We start from the raw sequence: 23988 nt of genomic DNA on the forward strand, positions 1-23988 counted from the left end.
TTATTAATTAATCTTAAAAATAGTCAAATTGTACTATATCGATCGATAATTAACATTCATAATGGTGAATGCAGAATGCAAAAAACTACACTTAAGATCACTTGACTGTTCAGTATTTTTTTGTTATTTATCTTCGAAATATTTTTGATAACACCGAACTGCTTAGGTGAACATGAACTACAACGAAAATGACTTGCCACTATTTTTTTCTTCCCCCTACTACTCTCAAAAACCATTATTGTTTAATATTTAAAGTTTTGCGAAAAAATTAGAAATTTCCGAAGATATCGGAAAATTTCAAGTTTTTGAACTTGATATAACAAGTCAATAAGAGAAATAAATTAGGACAATAAAAACTCCAAATTTGTATAAGAAATTCCTGAAAAGAAAATTTAGTTATACACAACAGACAAGTGCTATCGATACTTGTTACATTGTCTCATCTCTTATCGAATTACCAAAATGGTGAAAATCAAACAGACACAACATACAACGTGTTGTAGCCCATCCATTTATTTCATATTAGAGCCATAGATAATACACATAAACTAGCTAGAGCTTAGAGCATTCTATGTCTATGGATTTGAAATTTTCCGATCCTCTCTTCTTCTCTCCGCCATTTTGTGAACATTGGCGTCGGTATTCGGTGTTTAATAATTTCGTGTACAGATATAGGTTTCCAATTTTGTATTCAATTAACTATAAGTGTATTTTGTGACAAATGTGGAATAAACGTGTTGAGGATTAACTAAACAACATAAAATTGGTAAAATTAAAATAAAACCATGTGGAAATTAAGATACGCCATCACATCCGCATCAATTATTTCTATATCATTTATTTACAGGCTTACAGAAAATGTCGCGCTACGGTGACTGCAAAGTGTACGTTGGTGATTTAGGTAACAATGCAAGTAAACCAGAACTAGAGGATGCCTTTTCATACTACGGTCCCCTAAGAAATGTGTGGGTAGCGAGGAATCCACCCGGCTTCGCATTTGTAGAATTTGAAGATCCCCGTGACGCTGAGGATGCGGTAAATACTTGAGAAATCCGTAATTTTTGAGTTATTTCCATGTAAACGCAAACTAAATTGTAATTTTTGAAATGTTTTAGATTCGCGGTTTAGATGGACGAACAATTTGTGGCCGTCGGGCTCGAGTGGAAATGTCCAACGGAAGTAGAGGATATGGACGCGGGCCGCCGCCTAGGTCCCGTCTTCCACCGCGTCCTTATGACGATCGCTGCTACGATTGCGGGGACCGTGGTCATTATGCACGGGATTGTACACGTCGCCGGCGCCGCAGGTGACTATACTCATAGTATTTATCAAGAATGTATGTGTTTTTGGTATGGAATCTTTGAGGCTGTGTATTGTCGTAAATGTTTATTTGTTTCGGAAGTTTATTTTGGCCATTTATAATTATGTAATATTTACAAACACAAAATTGTTAAATTAAAGATTCCATTTCCAATGTTTGGGACTCACGTAAACCAATGATAACTATGTTATAGGTTATCATTGGCCTGTGCGCCGAGAACGAACTCTTCAGTGTCTGCACTTCTTATTGTCTGCGCTACGTAGCTTACACTTCGCGGCGTGTACTCCGCTTATGTTGACAACTGTAACTTCGCTCTGCGAACTACGTAGTGACGGCCTACGTGCACACTTCACTTTTTGAAAACTACATTGAGCATTATGTTTGTTCAATCGACGCGACACACGTCTAATGTAATCACTGCGTGCACTCAGTGAGTTACACATTTATATCCCACATTTGTGTTCAGAGCAGGCCTGCTGTTATAATCATTTATTTACAGTTATCATACAGTTAAGTATATATAGTAAGAGGACAATTCATTCATTTACATGATGACTTGCACATTGGGACACGAAGAGGTAATGTCTGGATCATGGAAGGTTTTTTATTTTCAAAGATTGCACTATAGATTTAAATTTTAAACTAGGGCCGGGCCGTCTTTAAATGTGTATCAGATTTTAACGTCAACACAATATTTTATTATATTTTTTGTACAAGTATTGGTCAGTCACAGTTACAGCAACAGTTCAAGATTTGTATTTATAATATATTGAAAATAACTTCTGAGGTTATATATAGACAGAATTCAAATTTCTTATTAATTTTTGTGTCTAATCCAACCTTAGGTTAAATATATTAAGTAAGTATTTGTGATTAGAGTGTAATTAGTTTTTGTGTGTGTGATTGCAGCCGTTCGCGCTCCCGCCGCCGCACGCGCTCCCGCTCGCCGAGATCAGGCTCCCGCTCACGCAGCCGCTCTCGCTCGCGATCTCGCTCCAAGGGGAGGTCGATGTCCCGCTCCAGATCACGTTCTCCATCCAAAGATTCCAAAAAGTCCAATTAAATTGCCACCGATCATAGTTTAATAATTGCAATGATTTAATTTTTTTTATTCATAGGACATCACATTTATGTGTCCACCTTGACTATGTTGCATCATTCCTGTCTCTTAAATGTGATGTGTTTTAAGGGTACAATGATATATTGATTGTGTTATCAATATACTGTCATAACAATTATTTGCTTTTTTTATTTTTATAAGACCTCAATCCTCATAAATGTACACGATTTTTTAAAGATCCTACAGAAAAAAGGTTACTAGAAATGGTAGTTCATACTTTAAGGAGCTGTGAATTTGAATTTCCTGTTTTAATTATTAATATTTATTAGTATGATTGTATTGCAGTAAATATACCAATGTATGTGCACCCACACACAATGATAATTCTTGTAATAGCTACCTCCAAAATCAAAGTAATGTATCCTTGTTTTTGGGAAAAATATTCAAAATTTCAGTTTTTTAACTATCATTGTTGAGTAAAAAAATAATGGCCATATACAAAGTATCGTAAAAGTATTCCTCATTACCTTTTTCTTTTTTTTGGACTTTAAAATAACCCTGTATATGTATAGTCAGATTATAAAGTGTATACTAAGTACTACTATTTAAATTCTACAGTCCATTCATTTGGTAATGTCATGAATCGCGGTAGATATGTTATCAACATCAGGTAACGCTATATAAGTACTGCTTTCAGTAGCAGTGCAACATGCCTTTGTAACAGGGGTGGTCTCAAAACACAAATGATCGTATCAGCGAGTCCAGTCACTGATCACGTATAATCTGCTAAGATTTGCTCATGACTTAGTGCTTGGCATCCGGAATGAACCGCCTTTACGTCGCTATTTATACCTATCCTATCTATTTCTCCTGCTATATCGCTGTATGCAGCTTTATGCATAAGAGGGGAGTGAATTTAAATATGACAGCTGTATATGTATGGAAGAGGTCGTCCATAGGGCTTTTTACACCTTCCTTCGTGAGCTCTAACTTTATTTAATTATTATTTAGGTTAATGTTATATTTTGTCTTCCCTTCCTAATAAGAGTAAAATACATTTTTTTAATCTGTGTTCAATACAAAAATTGGATGGCGAATTAACCGAATGAAATGGCAACACTGAAATTAAAAAGAAAAAAGCAATGTATAGCGGACGGACGTCGTTTCGACTTTTGTATTCCGTCATGCAATAATTTTTGTCATTCTTGAATTCGTTATTAAAAAAGAATTTTCGATGTCGCCTACGTGAACATTAGTTAGATTATAGATAACCATGAGGTGTTAGTATTTTATTTCGCGTAGTTCATTTTGTAGTTCTTGATAGGTCTGTGACAAGTACGGTAATGGTGGCCATGTCATGAAAATCCCCACAGCCATGGATGATAGCTCCGTGTCTCATCATAACGGAGGGCAAGTGGGATCTCAAATCGGAGTTAGTGTAAATAATAAACAAAATGAAGAATCCAGCCAAAGTGTCCAGTATTCAATACCAGGCATTTTGCATTTTATTCAACATGAATGGGCGAGATTCGAGCTCGAGAGATCACAATGGGAGGTGGACAGAGCCGAATTTGAGGTAATTATGTATAAATTTCTATTGTTTTATATCTATCAATAATTCCTACAGCCTTTCGTGTTTTCCTTAGTGTAATTTTATTTCAGTTTTCTTCGATAATTTTGGTACAATTTGATTTGATGTGAAGTGTTTTATTATGCTACAAATTTGTTATTCAATAATATAAAACAATAGAAATTGTTTGATATTAATTTTTAATTGTAATTGCCGTAAAATGTATCTCATGCCTTAATTGTTTTGGTAAAAATGCGATTCAGCATACGAAAAATTATAAAATGTCCAAAATTATCAACTTTTGTTATTTTATATAAATACTTTACATTTGTACATTACAATTTTGTTGCGTTTTGATATTCTTTTTATAAAACAAAACCATTATGCTATAGCTATTCTTATAATCTTGGAGGACTTGCAAAGAACTGTAACCTTACAAAGCAACTTATGTCATGTGCATATTAGTATTTGAAAGATATGTGATATAAAGCATACCAATAAGTATTAAGCATAGACTGCAAATTAGCAATCCATTTACCATCTAAATTAGCCCTTTTGTCACAGTTGTGATTTAATTAGAAATTTAAATCATAGCTTTAACCATCTTGTTAATCTTCTAAATATTGTCAATAATAGATACAGCACATGTTATGCTAATACTTGTTTATTCCTAAATAGTTATTCCAAGTAACATTTTCTCACATAATTATATTAAACTAGCAGTTGCTTGTGGCTTCATCCACTTGAAATAAAAAAAAATTGTAGTTAATATGGCCGGTGTCACCCAGGGATAGTGTAGCTTAACAACAGTGAAAGAATTTTTAAACTCACTTCAGTATTTTCGGAGCCTATTCAATGCAAACAATTAAATCCTTCTGCTTCATAATATTAGCATAGATAAGGTATCACTATGATACAGTTTCATTTAACTATTTTATACAATTTCCACAAAATCACAATTTTTAAAATATAAAATACATAGAGGACATTTATATCTGTATAAAATTTGATATTTGTTTATAAGATTACCAGTTGCACAATAAAATATAATAAACAAGTTATCACAATAATTTTGTTTCCACAGGCAAGGATTGCATTCCTCCAAGGAGAGAGAAAAGGTCAAGAGAATCTGAAAAATGATCTAGTAAGGCGGATTAAAATGTTAGAGTATGCACTAAAGCAGGAGCGAGCAAAGTTCCATAAGCTCAAATATGGTGTAGAATTACAACAGGGAGATGTGCGCCCGCCACCGGAGGAGCCGCCCACGGAGCCTGAGCCCGCAGAGAAGGCACAATGGAAACAGGGGCGACAACTCATAAAACAATACCTCCAGGTATAACATAAGTTAAACCATGAACAAAAATATCACACTACAGATAATAAATTATCTTCCTATGTAACTTCTTCATCTTCATCATCAATCCATTAGTACATTCCTATATTACTCTTGTATTGATTGACTTCTCAGTATTGAGATACCTTTTACATTAAATTAATACTATGTATTATAATTTCATTCCATTAAAGTAAAAAAATTCTTATTGAAAATAACACTTATTTGATTAGACAGACAAACTTTAACAAGTATATCATATTAAAACCTTGGAGTAACACATTTAGCAAACAAATCAAACTTCATGGAATTGTCTGTTACTTGACTAGATAATTGACTGAATTGCATGAATCTGATTTATTTACAAGCTTAACAATATTTTTTTGTTGTATCCAATAGGAAATAGGCTACACAGACACGATACTGGATGTGCGCTCTAACCGCGTGCGGACTCTGCTTGGCTTGAACAATGAGGAGCAGGCAGAGGACCCCAATTATAGAAACAATGATAACAAATTCCGCGAAAGATGCGGCGATTCACCAATAAACTCCTTAATCCGCAAGTATGACTATGGTAAGTTACATTGAATTTATAAACTCAGAAATGTATCATCTGAGTAAATAAAACATCTTAAAGAAATTATTGCAGTTATTCTATTGTAATGTAGTGCCAGTTTTTTTTATTACTTTTAACCTTTCTGTGATGTTTTGAGTAATTATGTTTTTAACACATTTATTGTGGGTTTCTGATACCAAAATTTCTGTGAAACTTAGTGTCATCATTGACAACACAGATAACAAAAAAAATTATTAAGTGGAGATTTGTGATTTGGAAACTCATGTTCAGTGTCACTGACTCGCCACGCAGTTTTAGCACCCTTTCACTGATGTACCTAAAAATCGTAGTGGCAGTAACGGTGTTAAGTTTTATAACATTAAAATAAAATTTGTCAACATCTAAATTAGTTTTTAACAGTATATTTTATGGTTTAGGGGGTAAGGAGCAACGTAAAGGTGGTGTTTCAACGGGTGGAGGTTACAATGAGGAGGGCCTCTCTGTGCAAGAAACGGCGGCTGTGTTCGCTAACTTTGAGTTCTTGGCAAACCAGGAGATGGATATGGATGAGATAGATGATTTAGATGCAAATAAACCACACCATGCACCCCCTAAACAAGGTATTTAATATTAATATAGGCCCTTGTGAATGTTTTATGCTAATCTATTTTTTTAAATGAACAAATCTTTTTATCTAATTGCAAAAAAAAAAACAATTGATTAATACTTATTTGATAAGCTACCAATTATTAAATTATGCATAATTGCAATTTTGCTGTTGTGATGCTTTTTCCTGTTTCCATATAAACAAATGATTTAAATAAACATAGTACAAATACACCTTATTTATAAATTTTCAAAAAATTGTTTTGTTATTTAAAGATTTGTTCATTCTTATATATGTTAAATAAACGATATAAGCATAGATTTTGATCATAATAAAGAGAAGTTAGCTTAAAATTTAGTGAGATGCTCAATTTTTGTCATTTCTACTACCTATTGTGTTAGAAGTCTCATGAAATGATTGGTTTGATTTGAATCTTTGCTTATTATACTAATATTACACACCCAAATGATACAGAGAAAATTTTCTGTTATTAATAAATTTTCCATTTCTTTTTGTGTTTTGGGCGATTACTTCCTCTCTTATAGCTAGCCTAGCCTAATCATGGGATGAGTGTAAGAATTTTTAATATTTCCTAACTAGAGGCACATTGTAAAACATGCTTTTATTGGAGCACCAAAATGTCCACTGGGTGTAATATAACCTTTTTAGTGGTGAAACTTTTTCTAATATAGATCTATTTTTTTATCATCATTGGGATGAAAATATTTATGGTATGGATATAATTAAAAAAATTATGGTGAACCATATTTACTATCAAACAGTTGATTTGTAAATAACAGCCTATTTTTGTCATTTCCCTTTCCCTTGCTACTTTTTTTTATTTCTTGTCCTTACTATATCTTTAACTGTTTGGTATTTAAAAAACTATGCTTATGAAAATAAGAGATGTCTGTAACCTATGATAATTGTTGATTTGAAAGCTTAATTTATTATGATGGACTAGTAAAGTAGGTAAGAAGATTAGGAAAAATTAGAACGGAGAAAATTAATCACAAGTTAAGGTTAAGTTTTACATAGACAATATTTCATACAGCTTTTAAATACAAAAGCTTCTGTTATCATAAACCATCAGAATAATACCCTTCATTGTGTTCAAAAAAATGTTGTAGTGTTTTTAGTTGCCATCATTGTTTTGTTTCAAAACTATATGGTAATGGGTAGGGAGTAGGGAGTGGGGTAAGAGGTAGGGTAAGGAGCATATGAATTACTCATGTTTGAAGTTGTAAAGTATTTTTTTTACTACCTTTGATTGATTTATCTGTGATGAATGAATCAGAGGAATTTGTGTAGTAAATTTTCTTCTTTAAAGATTATTTAAATAAACACTAATCTATAGCTAGATGTAACTTTTTTTTGTTAATTTCGGGGATTAAAATTTTAAAAAATGAATTAAAAAAAAAAAACAAGACTATATAACACCATGATAAATATTATAAAAGTACCACCGGTTTGTGCGACCGAATGTAACTAATTAACATAATCTTTCTTATGATAATAGAAACTGTTTTGTTACAAGTAACCTGTTCTATGTTCTCCTGTTATGGCACCCAGTGGACATTCTATGATTACAATGTATACTTTTTTATTTATTATTCAATTGCGTTTTGATTTTTTTTTATTTCGGAATTAATGTTTTTTGGATCGGTTTTGTTTAATGAAGTATTGGTTAGCGGTGATTTTAGCTTGGGTGATGGGTGTGTGATGTTTGTTTTATTGAATTAATTTATTATATATCGCTTTTGATCCTCGTAACAAGGCGAGGAGGTAGACAACGAAGCGGAGGAGGTTTTAAACGTGCTCAACTTGCTGGCAGAGAGCGAGGCCGACGGCGGCGGACAGGGCGATGAGTGTCCAGTCGGTGAGTACAACACTCCCATTCTCTGTCTCACTCTCTCTTACTGCTAGTCTCATGACGTCATCAAACTTTGACTTTGACGTTGACATTTGGTTGCGTATTAAAAAAGTTCTTGGAGTGCTGAATCTTAAAATTATTTTAGCATCTTTATCTAGATATTCTAGGTTAGGGAAGTAAAATCTCAAACAGTACGTTAATTTAGATAAAAGGTAATTTTTAACAGCAAAATTTCCTCGAGGTAAGATGAAGGGTTCTTTGACACCTACGGCTAAAATTGGGAATCATTACTGATTGACGCATTAATAGAGTAGTAACAGCAGTATTTTGTATTTATATGAATTTTCTAAATATATAGCTGTATTAATTACAATACTAAGCCAACTTTCTGCGCGCATTTTACAAATTAACTGATTCTCAGTAAGAATATACTTTGTGTTACTTTTTATCGCTGTTAAAGTTTTAAAAGCTACAAAAGATATATGGCTGGCCTGTTTAATCTTATCTAGGCTATTTAATCAATATTCCAGTGTTAGATCGGTGAGAGTCAGATTATAAATAGAATTATGTTCAATATAGATTAAATTTATCCTTTTGTTGTATTGTGAAAGTGTTTTACTACTGTATTATGATAAGACGTCAATTATCTGACGATTAATGTGTTTCTAGGTTTATTTTATCTGTCGACTTTCCTTTATATTCTTTACGAATTAGTGATTAATAAAATTTATTTAGTTTTCGTAGGGTTGATGGTTTTGTTTTGTTTTTAATAGGCTTAACGTTTATTACGTATATTAATTCTGATCGTTATTTATTTACGATTTCTGTCAAGTGTTGCATAACATAAGGTTTTGTTGAATACGAGACAATTACTTGATAATATACACTAATAAACTGTGATTTTATAATATAAATAATTTAAAAAATTCTAAATTACATTTTCATTACATTTCGTAAATATTTTTAAAAGAACACATCTCGCGTTCTTTTAAAAATTATAACGGGTTTTAAATATTGTAAATTGTTAACATACATCAAAATGAAGATATAAAGGTATAGGGGAGCACAGGCAGCGGAAACAGAGGTCTGACGACCTTATGAATCGAGTGATTAGTTAATAATGTCAGGCAAATGTTTTAGACCACTCTACGCATGGGAGTCATAAATAACGTATTTAACTAAGTCATTTATCTACAATTTAATATGAATAAATTATGTTCATTAAGGGGGAATATTATAAATATTTCGCAAAAAATATAGCATATGCAGTGAAAAAACTAGAGGGCTAGTGAACTTAAAAAAATAAGTAGAAAACATTAAAAATTCACAGACGTGACGTAATGTTTTATTCATTTTGTCATAGGTTTTTAGAATAATATTATCGTAATATAAAAGTTGTCTATGGTTTACAACGGAAGAGTAATAAACTTATAATTCATATAGGAGTAATTGGCCGTGCCAAAGCGTTTATTTTATGAGAGTATATAACATTAACACTGCTTAAAAATAGAGTTAATAGGCGCACACATTAACGGTAAATTTGATGGAGCAGTTCCGTGTTGTTAAATTGAAAAAGTTTTTATTACGTAACGCAATGATAAACCCTTTCAAATTACTCACTACTTATTAAAATATATAGTACTAAGAAACTTTTTTGTTTTAAATAAGATGGCATAAAATTATTGTTCACATAAAATTTTCGAGTTACGATAACTACATATATCTTACGCACACATTAAAAATAAGAAAATTATGTCAATTCAAGAAAAAAACAATCTAAATCTGAAATATTATTCTTATTCGAATCCACGACTTCATGGTCGAATTCCGAACTTTTAACCATTGAACCATAAGGTCCCAATCATCACAGTACGATAATGGTTTCTGGCTTAGACCCACAATGCTTATTTTGCCTTTGTAGCCAAACCTATTCGGAAGTAGACATTTTAATTAGGCCGTTTCATTCGAATCTCGAAAAACACTGTTTTTGCTGCAATGTTTAAAAATAACAGCGTTCAATACAAATGAAAAACAGCAATGTAATTGTAAACCGTTAGCAGATAGTTCTTTCAAATCTTTTTATCTTAAACTAGTGCTTTTTGTACCGGTTTAATACTGCAGAAATATGCGGGCGCAAAAGTTGGTATAATAACCGAAAAGAGTCAAAAAATTATTAATAATGCCTTAGTTTTGTTGTTTGAATCTTGGTCATCTTGACTTATTGTTTGTTTATTAGTTTAGATTTGCCTTTGATGTTTCTCAGTTCGTGTTTGAGATGTCGCACATCGTGTATTGCATGTGTGTATTGGTGCAGGCGTGGTCGGCGGAGGCGTGGCCGCGGCGGCGGGCGGTGGCGAGGCGGACGAGAAGCCGCTGGCGCTGGGCGAGCTGGCGCAGCTGACGGTCAGCAATGAGCCCGAGGCGTACGACGTCGCCGGCGCCAACAAGGAGTCCTTCCGCAAGACCTGGAACGCCAAGTACACGCTGCGCTCGCACTTCGACGGGGTGAGACTTATTGCACTGCAGCGGCGCCAGACGAGCAACTATCTACTGTCGTGGATCTAGTAGGACCCGACTGAATTAAAGTAAAGGCATAAAAGCTCCCTTAGGGTATTCAAAATCTTTAGGGGTTGCCGGTAAACGTTTAAGGTTGAAGGTGTAGGATAAATATCTCTATAAAATATGTTAAAATTAATTTTCTCGACTCTATGTTTCTAGGTTCGAGCTTTAGCTTTCCATCCCACCGAAGCCGCTTTAGTGACGGCCTCCGAGGATCACACGCTGAAACTGTGGAACCTGCAGCGGACCGTGCAAGCCAAAAAGTCGGCCGGCCTCGACGTGGAGCCTCTGTACACGTTCCGAGCGCACACGGCGCCCGTACTCTGCCTCGCCATGGGCCTCCCACGCTCCGAGGAGTGCTTCTCCGGGGGCCTCGACGGCACCATCCGCGTCTGGAACCTGCCGCCGCCCACCGCAGACCCTTACGACCCCTACGATCCCGCGGTACAGGTAACTATCACTGTTTTATCTTCTGTTACCTCTAGTACTTATTTATGCAACGAATAGAATATTTATTTTGTGAAGGAAATGATGCATCTTTCGATTATAAATTTGCTTGCAGGGTCCGGTACTGCGCGAGCACACGGACGCGGTGTGGTCGCTGGCGTGCGCGCACGGGCGGCTGCTGTCGGCGTCCGCGGACGGCACGGCGCGGCTGTGGGCGCCGCGCGCTGCACGCCCCCTGCTGTGCACGCTGCGCGACGACGCCATCACTGCGCCGCACGCGCCCGCGCCCGCCGTCGCCGCAGACTTTGCGGACGGCGAGGCGGCCGCCGCCGTCGTATACCGCGACGGTACCATGCTGCTCTACGACCTCGAGACCACGCAGGTAAAAACATCGCTCTGCCTTCTACTTGACCACATCTATAGCCTTATTTGATAAAAAAAAATGATGTTACACAATTTAAACATGAGTTAAGATAAATATGTGTTTTTGGTATCAGTCGTTCCTGCGTATTGCGTGCGACAGCCCCGCGAACCGCATTCGCGCGCACCCGACGCTGCCGCTGTTGGTGAGCGCGCACGAGGACCGCCACATCCGGTTCTGGGACGTGGGGTCGGGGCGGTGCGCGCACGCGATGGTGGCGCATCTCGACGCCGTCACCGGCCTCGCGCTCGACCCCAACGGCCTCTTCCTGCTGTCCGGCTCGCACGACTGCTCCGTGCGCCTCTGGAACCTCGACACCAAGACCTGCGTGCAGGAGATCACCGCCCACCGCAAGAAGTTCGACGAGAGCATCCTCGACGTGGCCTTCCACCCGCTGCGCCCCTACATCGCCAGCGCCGGCGCCGACGGCCTCGCCAAGGTCTTCGTCTGAGAGGACGACACCGCCAGCCCGACACCACCGCACCACCGCACCACCACAGACCCGAGCACAGCCGTGACATATTACTAACGAACGGGATTCAAAATTCCAATTTTTTGCCTTTTTGTATTTCTGACTACAGTTTTACTGTTAATAAAGTTTTTGTAGTTTGAATGAATACGGTCTGGAAATTTGCGTACTGGAAGAACTGATTTTTTAAAATAAAACATTTAATAATTAAGACTTTCTAATATTTAAATCTATTATTTCTCATGTTCTTCTGTTATGCAAAAGTACCGTGCGATTTATTAATTATATATATTGCTTCAATATGAAATGATGCAACTATATCGACGTTGGTCTCGACGAGCCAGATTGGGGCACTTGTGTAGCACGTGCCTCGGGCAGGCAAAAGTAGCATTATGCATGTGTCTCCTGAAACATGTCACGGTTGTGCCTCGGGCAGGCAGGAGTAGTATTGTGCGCGTGCCTCTTGTAGCACGTCACAGTCATGCCTCGCGCAGGCAGAAGTAGCGTTGTGGGCGTGCCTCGTGCAGCACGTCAGGACCGTGCCTCGCGCAGGCAGAAGTAGCGATGTGCGTGTGCCTCGCGCAGGCAGCGGCGGGTCGCATGGAACGCGGGCGAGCTAACACGTGTCTCGGAGCACGTGTCTAGTCCCTTCGGTACGTTTTTAACATATTTAAACATTGTAAACGTTTCGGACGCGTTTATTCGTCGCGAGCGCGTAGTGAACTCATCTATGTATAGACATTTGAAATCTATTATAATATATTTTTAGATTTTCAGTATGTGGATTTTAGGTTTTTATTGCGAATTTTTCACACGACTCTATGATATAAAGTGAGATTATTGCTCGTTTCCAAACCCTGTGCACTTTGCCATGAGATTTTATGTAAACGAACATAAACAGTTCTCCCAAAATGTTCGATCTTTCACTTGATGCCTGTATCTTATTTTGCGTGTGGGAATGCAGAAATGATTCCATATTATTGTAACCATTAAATAAATGCCCGACAATATATAAACAAAAGAAACCAGCATTACAATTAATCTACATTTATTATTAAAATTAAACATAAGTACGTTAACTAACATAAACAAGCTTTAAATTTGAATACAGCTAAAACTTGTTTTAACCTGGATTATTAAATAATTTAGTTGTGTACAAATTTGAATTTATATACTTAGCTTATATGCATGTTATTTCTATATCGCTTGAATTTGAATTGCACTTATCTGTTATAAGAAGAAGCACTATAAGCGTTCGTTTACATAGAATGTCATGTTTACATTAACAGACTAAATGAATCTGTAAGCAGATGTTTGTAATACTGAATGTTGGCGATGTTTCTTTGATACGTTGTGTCTGTGACTGTACAGTTAGATTTTACGCAGTATTTGCTAATTCAGATAACGAATGAAATGGTTTCTTTAGCTCTTATATATTATTTAAATCAATTGGATTTACATTAAAATATTTTCGTTGTAATTTTCACATGTACTGAATAACACGCTCTCACGGTATCGTAATAATGTGAGCGATCGAACAAAATTATGAATGGGTAGAAATTACTTTATTAAAAGTATATATAATAAGTAATGTTTGTTGATAACGAGTACTGCGATGTAGAATATAATATATATGTATTATGAAACATTACGTATTCCTTTATTTTCCTCGAATTCATACTTGTACACTTACATCCAAAATTGATAGTAAAAAGCAACATAACCGAAAAATTTCTTGTTTTTATTTTTTTAATTACCCTTCCTTATTCTATAAAATAAGCATTAAATATCAAAAGTACAAGGGAATCCATAAAGTATGTGCCTGTATATAAATATTCAAATTTCTCAAAGGAAACGAGGGCAACTATTCGCTGTCTTTATGCACTGAAAGACCACGGTACAAAGAAGTTACTGGATGAATAAGAAAGAGCATGGTGTTAACAGCTATTTGATTGATAAGGGGTATTTTATGCTTTTACTATCGCTTTAAAGCGGCACCAGATGATTGTAAACAGACAGACAAATCAATTGCTAATCGCCACAAAGATTTGAATTTACACAAACAGATTCTAGAGTGTGATACTTTGATTTACCCAACTAAGACTGTGGTCTAGAAATTACTAAAGGAGCTATATTGTATTAGGAAGAAAATCCGAAAATGTGGCAGTGTATTGACCCAATACAAACCTTACTAAAATGACGACGGTTATGACCCCTCGCCACTCATTCTGACACTGGACTTTGTAACGAAGGGACGTCATTCGCACCAAGTAATTCTAACTAATAATGTCTAAAAATTGTGATTTGGAATATCATCTTGTCTCTAGGACTAGTACCGAATATAAGGACGCGGGAGGAGCAACGACTCTTCTAATGTTAAGTGATCATCGAACACAGACTTTTGTAGATGACTTGTTCATTATAGACATTCAATAAACTATTGTATACAATAATGGTTTGTTTACACAATACAATGTGTACAAACTTTAGGTCAACAGCTAATAAACAATTTTAAAGGATTGCTAACCAGTTCGTGCTATGATGAACGATAAAAGAGCGTATAATAGTTAAAGATATAAACTGTCTTTGACCATAAACCATAAATTACTGACCGAAAAAGTGAGTATAAAAGCTATCCGATTGAAGATTGTTTATCTTTGGACGAAATAGCTTTTGTATAGCATTTAGTATTAAGTGTGATACTGGTCTTATGTCATACGATTTGCATTGTTTTGGGAATGAGATGTAAAAGATAACTGAGATTAAAGATTAGATTTAATCTGACGAGACATTCCGTCGTGTGGCTATTTGAAATAAGAGTGAACAATATTCCTCATCAATGGGCAGCTGGTAAGTTTTGTAAAATAAAATGTTGCATTTTTATTGTGTCCTTGTTAAAGGCTTTTTATAAGTCATTTCATTTAACAACACACCTCAAGCCGTGACCCAGAGAGGTAGACAGACATTAGGGATTTCAATTCCGTCGAAGATATTATGATACTTTTCCCGCTTCTTCCACATTCATACATATGCATAAATAAATTTTTCTGTGATGTTAAAACATAAAACGTTTTTATTTTTCCAGGAAATTTATTTTATTATTGGCTTACTGGGTGTTCAAGAGATATTTGAAGATGCATTCGTTAAATATAACTATGGATGGGACAGATTTTAACATGAGACACTCATCGCCATTGCGATTAAAGAATTAATCTATAATGTTGTTCAATATATTAAGTAAGATAATGGATAGTAGGTGTTAATATTCCTCTATATTTTTGAAGTACTTAACGCGGTTTGTTTTATTTGAATGTTTCTTCATTGAGAAGAGAAATCATGATAATTGTTTCTAATTGTTTATGAAATTAGGATATTTCAAAAGTTTGGTACAGTCTGTAGATTTTACGTTTAAAATCTGTAGTTAGTTCCCTTATTGGATGTTTCTGTAATGAAAAAAATTGAAAATACTAGTGTTCAAAAGAAAATTAGTTTAATCGTCTGTGTATTTTATCTTTTCCAATTTTTTTTATTATTAATTTTACTACTTGCGTTCCTAGCTGCATAGATCATAAGTATTATTTACCTTAATTAAAATGTATACCAATTGTTGAAAATAAAATAAAAGAGTGTAGTTTTTATGATATTGTTTGATTTTTTTTAATGTAACGCAAAGACGAAATCAAGTTTTGGAAAAGATTTCCATTTCAAATTCACAACCTTTTGCAGATATTTAAGGCGCCACTTCACATCAAGACACATCTTTTTCATAAGAAAAAACGTTAAGTATCAGTACAATTTATTTTAAAGCAATTATAAGCAAACAAACAAATAATAAAATAATAGTTTTTATAGTATCAAGTGTGCGCATATTCTGCACTGGCACTCGCGCAGCGCTTTGCCGACGCGCTGGCATAAGCTGGGCTGCGACTTCGATGCCGATGGCAAACCCACGCGCTCCCCCGCCCAGCTGTGCCCGCACTGAAATATTTGATGCCTATTTGTATTAAAAAAATGATTGCAACCAAGAAGTTGGGCTGTTTTCATGCAAAATATGTTTCCTGGATATTAATGATATAAATTCCAAAAGTTCTGTAAAACAAAAGAAACAAGTTTTTCTGAAATATCTACATCCTTTTAACTGAGTTTGGGATTGCTTTCTATTATAATAAGTAAATTATCATAACAATACAATGTTTTTTAAAAGTTACCGCGGCGGCCATTTTTGCACAGTATATTTTCCTGGCGTTCTTCTTTACAAATCTGGCAAGCAGAGCCCACGCAGCGCCAGCCTGCTTGTCTATCTTAAGGGCTTCGGTCGCACACGCCACTGCATACGCGATGGCCTGAGCTTCTCCTTTCGGTGATACTTTCTTTGCTTCTAACTTAGCTGCCTGGTATATTTAACAGGGACTCAGAATGCTTACATTGAAGTTATGTTACTTGACTTTGTGATAAATTATTTATATCCAATTCGTTACCAGTATCCATTCTTCAGCATAGGCCATCCAGGCGTAGGCGCTGGGCTGTCGGCGCAGCAGCTCCGTGAGCAGCGAGCGACACCGCTCTGATCTGCTGCTCATCATGCCCAATAGAACGCTGTCACGTCACACATTGTTAACAACACTTTAAAATCAATAACTTTCCGTCTAATTATGGTGTAGTAAATGATAATAAGAGAAGAAAGCAATGTCGAGCCTCGTTTAGTAATTTATAAAAAACTAGCTCTTTTTAAATAAACTATGGTTCAATGAAGTTGTAATTGAAAGATGCAATCAACTAACATCGTTAAATCGCGATAATGAAATAGGGTTTAGTGTTAGCATTTATAAATATTATAATAACGTTTAAATGTCTGTGAACCTGTAAGAGCCAAGATTCGTATCAGCTTTATCCAAAGACACGATGGATGCTGAAATATTTTTCTGCATATGATAGCATTCCGCCTCCAATGTTCTTAAATAACTGACCTGGATTAAATCACAGACGAAAAATATGTATTAAATTAGCTAATTAAAAGTTTAACTTAGATAAACATTGAATGCTGTTTGTCAACTAAAAACACACCACAACCTTATTGAACATGTTGTCATGAAACCAAATAGTCATGGTGTTTCGGGCTACTTTCTGTAACACATCGTTGATTTGTATATGTACCTCGCCATATTTCTTGATTCCTGCACGAATATGACAAAGAGCGTTATCAATGTCGCCTTTCAGACGACAGCACAGCGCCAGTAAATGGAAGTACGCAGGGGAGTCGCCACATGTTTGCAGTGCTTGAGCGACGCAAACTTCTGCTAACTGCAGTAAAATAAGAGCAAACCAGTTCATTTTAAAATTTGTCGCAAAAATAAGTCTGTCTTCCATGTGTAGAACTTCAAAGTACAGGGCGTGAACACAAAAATAGCCTATGGAATGTGTAATTCAGAAGAAACTTGTCTAGTAAAGCTGTTGAGCCGCGGGACCAGAACCCATCGTGTACGGCACAAAATTTACGTCATGAAATTTTGAATCGATTGCTGTAAGTGTCCTTCTGGTCCTAAGATCGCGGCAATAGCCTCAGGCGACCTTGAGGCTTATTTACTGTCTTTTATAAGTGATAGAGTCTACTCACTTTGATAGCTCGTAATCTGAGCAGAAGGTCGGCGGCTTCGTAATAAAGGCTCATGCCGGGCAGCAGCGGCGTCGCGTCCCACCAGTCGCCCAGCTCGCTCTCCCAGGCTCGCGGTATCTTCATCTGTTCTGATAGCCCTTGCATCTGGACACTTAAAGACACCATATGCCTACAAAAAAGATGATAGACCATAGACCGCAAACGATTGTTGCTGACTTTTTAAGTTGTGCTCTTTTAATCTGTCAAACAAAACTTGAAACTTACGTTTTAATGCATTCTGCAATCGCGTCAGCCATTTCAAAGTTTTCTCTGTGTAAGAAATACGCGTTGGCTGCGACCATTCCAGTCACCCAAAACGGATGGAAGAATAGCAGTGACAAGAAAAACGGCTCAGCCGCATCTTGATCTTTCTTAAATATCATACATGCTTTCGAAAGGAGCCTGTAAATGCAGACGACAAACGTTTACGTTTAGTAGAAGTTTAGTATCTGGAAACCCAGAATAAGGGTGGAGTGGAAATTACTCGAAGGATAAAAACGGAAACGTCTAGATTGTCGTATAGCAAGTTAGCTAGAACTTTGCTTACGTGAGAGGATGTCTTGGATTGAGGCACAATGACTTGTCGAGGCATACGTCGGCCCACTCCTGATCGAGATCCTGCAGGCAGGTTGCTAGCTCGCGCCACAGGTTCGCGTCACGTGGACTTCGGGATACACACTACGGAAATGCATTGTTTAAATACTGTGCATGTCAGACTTTAATATGAAGAATATGAATCAAATGACACTTCCATGTTTAAAACCGTATTTAACCGCTTAGACTATAGTACAGTATCTCCTAATAATAGATAGTAATATTTCCGTCTATCAGTAATATCTAATTTTCGATTTACTTGAAAGTAAAGTTCTACAGCGTGGTAAACATCTTGAAAGGTATGAGCGTGGCGCGCCGCCCTGAGGGTGGGATCCAGCCGCCGCTCCTCGGGCACCAGCAGGCAGTCTGCCGCCTCTCGCACCAAACATGCATGCGCCATTAATGTTAACTCCTACAAACATTGTGCCGATATACCACATGTGGTATGCATGTATTTAATGTGAACCGTGTAGTTTTAAAAACTACTTATATTCTCATTATTCCGAATAGCAAATATTTTTATTTTATATACTGCCGTGCTATCTTATCCCTACGGAGAGTTGGCACAGTATGTACTACTCTTCCATACATCTCTATCAGCCGTCATATCTGAATCTACCACCTTCCTACGCATATCCCTTTTCACACAATCCATCCATACAATATAGCCATGCTATGTACAGAGTATTTATTTATGTTGAGGGTTTCGATTTTTTTTACAATACCATGCAAAATATTGAACAATATCATGGTGGAAACAGATATCGGTCATTTCAAACCCTTTTTATAAGATACAATTTTTTAAAGTAACCAATATCCGATGAAGGCACCTTGAATGTGTCGTCTGACTCCAAGAAGTCTCTCGCAACGAAGTTATTGTTGACGTAAATTGCAGCTTCGTCGCAGAATGACGTGACCATTTCCACTCGAGTCCGGGTCGAGCTGAACTGACGGTCAAATGTACAGAAGTCAGTTGAACCTTGACAATGACAAAAAAGATTTAAGTTATATAGTTTCGGTGTAACCACATATTTTAAATCAGGAGACTATATCGTCTTATTTGTTTCTCATAATAATAATAATTGATTTAATTAATTTAACCTAACATAACCTCATTTTGGATTCACAGGATATGAAATATATACCATAGTATGAGATTCTACGTAGCGCATTAGCTGCCATCTTCACAGCGTTGACCCAATCTTTTGTTAGTTGACCTCGCGCCGTGCACTCTCGCTGCATCTGCTGACTCTCCATGTCTTCCAGCATTTTATTAATTTGTATCCTATAAAGGTCAAAAACCGAGATTATTTCAAATATTAATAAAAATTTCTTTGCAATATGTGAAACCATGTTTCATTGTTAGAAATACAACCTTATTGCTATGTTGTATTAACGATCACAGATATGAATGGCTGGTTAAAAATGGGACGATTGATTTTAAAAAGTAAATTTTCCGTAGTTTCCGAGAGGCTGCTAGTATTTTTACAACAGTTAAATATACAAACGGATTTATATGAGGCGGTATCGCAGGCTTCTTTATTGGATTCTTAAGAGTGACTTCCACAACAACGAAAGCATCCGTATCGTCATTACCAGTTGTTGTCACTTGGATTGGGTCCGTTTTGATTGTCCCTTGTGATATAACTCTGGAAATAGAGTTATGTGTTTTTTTATCAATAACTTATGTAAAACTTAAATAAACAGTTAACAAACTTCAATGAAATGTTTAATGTGTTCTACACTAAATTATCAACGTTTGAATATGAAAAACTATGATCCTCGTCTGTTCCGTCCGAACCGAGAGGAGAATAATCTGAATGGGAAAACAGAATAGAATAATTTGAAATTTATTAACTTGCTTGATTTTCGAACATTACTAATAGTAGAGGGTTCTTTTTCTGTAACTTCCAATAATTTATCGCAGTCACATTTTTCCTTCATTAGCGCCTCATCCAACCATTTTAGAGGAACTGCCATGCGGATTGTATCTTCTACAATATAATGGTTTATTAAAAACATTATTTTAATATCATTTGTCAATATTAAGTGGGCCGATCGCCATAATGACTGATTATTTAGATTAGAAATTAAGCGAATACAAATCTTCAATAGTTACCTCCAGGGTAGAGTAGTCTGAACAAATCTAGAAAGGCCATTAAAGAATAATCGACGTTGTTATCATAAACATAAAGTTCAAATGGCCAGCTGTATTGACGAATGAAGTCCATAAATGTTTGTTCAGTATTTTTGAGCAGCAGTGTTCGGTGAAACGACGCCCATATTACATTGCCTGTCGAGATTATTTGTTTGAAATAGTTTTTTTTGTAACAGGCAAAGTTCTATGTATATAAACACTTACTCGTGGAATTCTCTTGAAAATATTTCTTCAAGTCAATATTTGCTTCGTTTTGTATGTTTTCTATTTTACAATTAAATTTTTCTGAACATTGTGAATTCACATTTGCACGAAAACGCATAGTTTCCCATTTAGGGAAGAAGCTTAGTCCAGAAAATCTTTTCGGATGTTTGTACCCATCGTAGAATTTGGTGTTCGTATTACCCTAATATTAAAGAGAACTAAAATTATATCAAGGTAAAAAACAAGTAATATACAGTAGTACATGGAATGAACGGGAATGTTGTTCAATACAGATGCACTGTGCTTCGCTAATTTGAATTTGGCGGTTTTACGGTTTTAGTGAAGGTAGATCGGCTCATTTTTATTCTCCCGCACAAGCGGGTAGTTTTGGAATTCCCCACCGCTACAGTCGGGCGCGGGGCCTGCGGGGGTGTGCGGTAAGGAATGAGTCGACGCGAGTAATGAAAAGTTGAGAATCAGTATCGGAAATCGTCGGAAGTTGTGTCGTTTTGTCTAACGTACAGGGTAGCTAAGTTCACGGTTGCGCGTTGGGTCCAATAACGACGAGTCTATAGCGCGCTTACGGGAAGCGGCGCATCGGGTGCATCAGGAGTGCAGCCCTTAGACTGTATGAAAGAGACTTGTTTGACTCGAATGAAACCGTCATAGTGACTAGGCACCTGTAGGCGGTGAACAGGCATCGAGGTGGTAAGTGCCATTTTCATACTTATTACAATATTACGCCAACCCTCGCAATGCGTAATTGCAGGGTGGTTGTGCCGAAACCGTCGTGTACGTCACAAATGTTAAGATCAAGTCATTTGAATTAAAAGGTTATAAATGGTCTATGTACTTTAAATGTTAAATCATAAACCTTTTCGTTACTCATGGTTGTTTTTGAAGCAGCTATAAAATTGAAGTCTGTAAATGCATTTGTTATGTTGTAGCAGCCGATTAATGTTAATTTAAAATAATTAGCTTTAGCGAGAACATTATGATGCTCGTCGTTCATTGGATCTCGGTTCACGGAGAGCTTCATAGTGAGAAGTGGCAGGTTGTCCCAACTGATTGCATTGAGAACTGATGTTAGTGCTACCGGCTGTAGTCTTACTTTGACGTACAATTCGTCAGTACCTAAAAAACAAATTACACAACAAAAAGTGAATATAACCAGATTTGTAATTGCATATTATTTATTGCTTTTGTCCTGGTAATAGAGCAAAGCGTAGGCAATATATTTATCCCCGCTCACAAAACACAAAATATTCTTAACTTACTAATATTGTAAATGCGTAAGTTTAGATGGATGTTTGTTTAAAAGTATCTCTGGAACGGCTCAATGGAATTTGATGAAATTTTTCACAGATGTAGAATAAAGAATACATAGGTGACTTATTAAGATTTTTTTAATTATGCACGGACGGATAATAAATATTATTTCTTATTTAAAATCCTTATATGACCTGGCCAGCTACTTCTTAATATACTTAGCAAGTTTACTGTCATAATTTAGTGGAATAGCTAACCAAGAAACATTGTTAAAATGTCAACGTTGCAGCTAAAAGCGTCACTGGCGGATTGTCTGGATTCTGTCGTGGGTTCAGATGCTTTCTCCGAAGTTTTATCTGAACTTTTATCTAATGTTTTGTCTGACATTTTGTCTGATACTTTATCAGATATTTTGTCTGTGGAATTTTCTGACATAGTTATTGGTTCGATGGTTACTGTAACGATTAGATTAGGTTAGGTCATTCAGTATTGGTTAGGTGACGTCATAAGGATAATTCTTACCTACTAGAGGTTCATCAGCAAATGAGCACATTTTAGAATAGTCTGAAGGATCGTAGGTCATTGAACCCCTTGCTATTGCTTTATTACTAATGCTTTGTCTCGCCCACAATGATGGAATTTCTGCGTCAAGTATTGGTATATCGAAAAATGTAACATTAATAGTAAAAGAAACTCTTTCAATGTCTGAAGTTTGAAGAGCTAATACTTCGACTGTAAACGTATCAACAGGAGTTTTATCAATAGACTCTTCGGGTTCTAAAACGATATCTGAAGCGGCTAATAGTTTTTGGTCTGATCTGTTCTGAAACGTAAGAAATCATGAATAGTTTAACATATTCGAATACCAAATATAAAATTAGATAATGCCATACCTTTCCCTTTTTCATATTTATAATATTATTGCAATCAGATGGCTTTAGTTGAGCTGGGCTTTGTTAGTTATTCTAAAGTCTTAAAAAGTAACATACAATACACTCAGACATAAATTGTAATGATGACGTAAATGTCATTTATTGTTTGTTTATTTCAATGGTTTATTTGGCTACAACTTTATGCCTGGTTTACATTAAGCCAGTACAGTAGGCCAGTAGAGCTCAAAAGCGCTGGCATAATGTAAACATGGCATTACGAATAAAAACTATTATACGACGATGATTTTGTACCGATTTATCTATTTCAATATTATGTTTAGTTTTTAATATCCTCTCCTTGTTAACTAATTAGCTGTTAGTACATATTACAAGTTAAAGTTACGTTAATCGGACTTTTAAGTTATTAATAACGTTTAAGTATTTAAATTATTGAATTTGAGTATTACTTGCTTTAATAACATACTTATTTTTTTATTAAAACTTAGGAATAATTGCATATAGTAGTACAAAATATAAGAATATCATTAACCTAATTATAAATTAAAATATAATCGTACTAAATAACTAACCACTACGAAATAAATGAATTATTTAATACTATATTAAATAAACTATATACTAAAACTAAACCAAACTAAAAATAAAACTAAATAATATAAAAAATCGACCCCAAATCGCTGCGGTCGCACGGTAGGGTTCCCAAGAGGCTGGCGGCATTTCCCCGTTGGAATTACATTGAACAATATCGTATATATCAAGTTATGTATTTATTCGCTGCATTTGTATGAGATGTATGTAATAGTCAATTTCTATCCTACATGATTAAATAATGATTAGTAGAAAATTGTTCGCAACGCGCATTATGGACATTCTCGATCATTTAGTTTGATTGCAACAATAGCCATGATAATGATTTTGAAAATTTATTTTGTTTTTCTACTATTTTAAAGTAGATTCTATTTAATTTTTAAGCTTTTTCTTTAGAGATATCCAAATATTAC

At 35.8% G+C, this 23988-nt stretch overlaps 3 protein-coding genes across 6 annotated transcripts; 2 read left to right on the top strand and 1 right to left on the bottom strand.

Moving 5' to 3' along the window:
• The first annotated feature begins 589 nt into the window (after positions 1 to 589).
• LOC106123913 (serine/arginine-rich splicing factor 7-like) lies at positions 590 to 2559 on the top strand. Of its 3 annotated transcripts, XR_001228176.1 has the most exons (5): positions 590 to 766; positions 848 to 1035; positions 1116 to 1306; positions 1515 to 1751; positions 2231 to 2318. XR_001228176.1 is itself a non-coding variant. In XM_013320331.1 (4 exons), the coding sequence occupies exons 2-4, from the start codon at positions 859 to 861 to the stop codon at positions 2382 to 2384; spliced, it is 522 nt and encodes a 173-aa protein (XP_013175785.1). In that variant the 5' UTR covers positions 591 to 766; positions 848 to 858; the 3' UTR covers positions 2385 to 2559.
• A 958-nt stretch (positions 2560 to 3517) lies between these two features.
• On the top strand, positions 3518 to 12877 carry Cka (Connector of kinase to AP-1). Of its 2 annotated transcripts, none has more exons than XM_013324181.1 (9): positions 3518 to 3957; positions 5036 to 5284; positions 5684 to 5858; positions 6278 to 6460; positions 8225 to 8326; positions 10635 to 10825; positions 11039 to 11329; positions 11442 to 11708; positions 11824 to 12877. In XM_013324181.1, the coding sequence occupies exons 1-9, from the start codon at positions 3739 to 3741 to the stop codon at positions 12196 to 12198; spliced, it is 2052 nt and encodes a 683-aa protein (XP_013179635.1). In that variant the 5' UTR covers positions 3518 to 3738; the 3' UTR covers positions 12199 to 12877. The 2 variants fall into 2 exon arrangements, with proteins under 2 accessions (XP_013179635.1, XP_013179645.1); XM_013324191.1 differs by having other exon boundaries at positions 8282 to 8326.
• Positions 12878 to 16062: 3185 nt separating this feature from the next.
• LOC106123515 (uncharacterized) lies at positions 16063 to 23080 on the bottom strand. The gene is made up of 19 exons (XM_013319902.1): positions 22988 to 23080; positions 22617 to 22917; positions 22352 to 22549; positions 21700 to 21959; positions 20826 to 21027; positions 20583 to 20756; positions 20322 to 20457; positions 19972 to 20112; positions 19609 to 19748; positions 19294 to 19442; positions 18723 to 18875; positions 18417 to 18547; positions 18095 to 18271; positions 17831 to 17999; positions 17371 to 17517; positions 17077 to 17183; positions 16695 to 16812; positions 16425 to 16607; positions 16063 to 16194 (listed from the first exon to the last, which is right to left on the bottom strand). Exons 1-19 carry the CDS (start codon positions 23000 to 23002, stop codon positions 16063 to 16065), a joined length of 3033 nt encoding a protein of 1010 aa, XP_013175356.1. The 5' UTR covers positions 23003 to 23080.
• Positions 23081 to 23988: the final 908 nt, after the last annotated feature.

Source organism: Papilio xuthus, unplaced genomic scaffold (assembly GCF_000836235.2).
Source record: "Papilio xuthus unplaced genomic scaffold, Pxut_1.1 DF828952.1, whole genome shotgun sequence".
Taxonomy (NCBI): domain Eukaryota; kingdom Metazoa; phylum Arthropoda; class Insecta; order Lepidoptera; family Papilionidae; genus Papilio; species Papilio xuthus.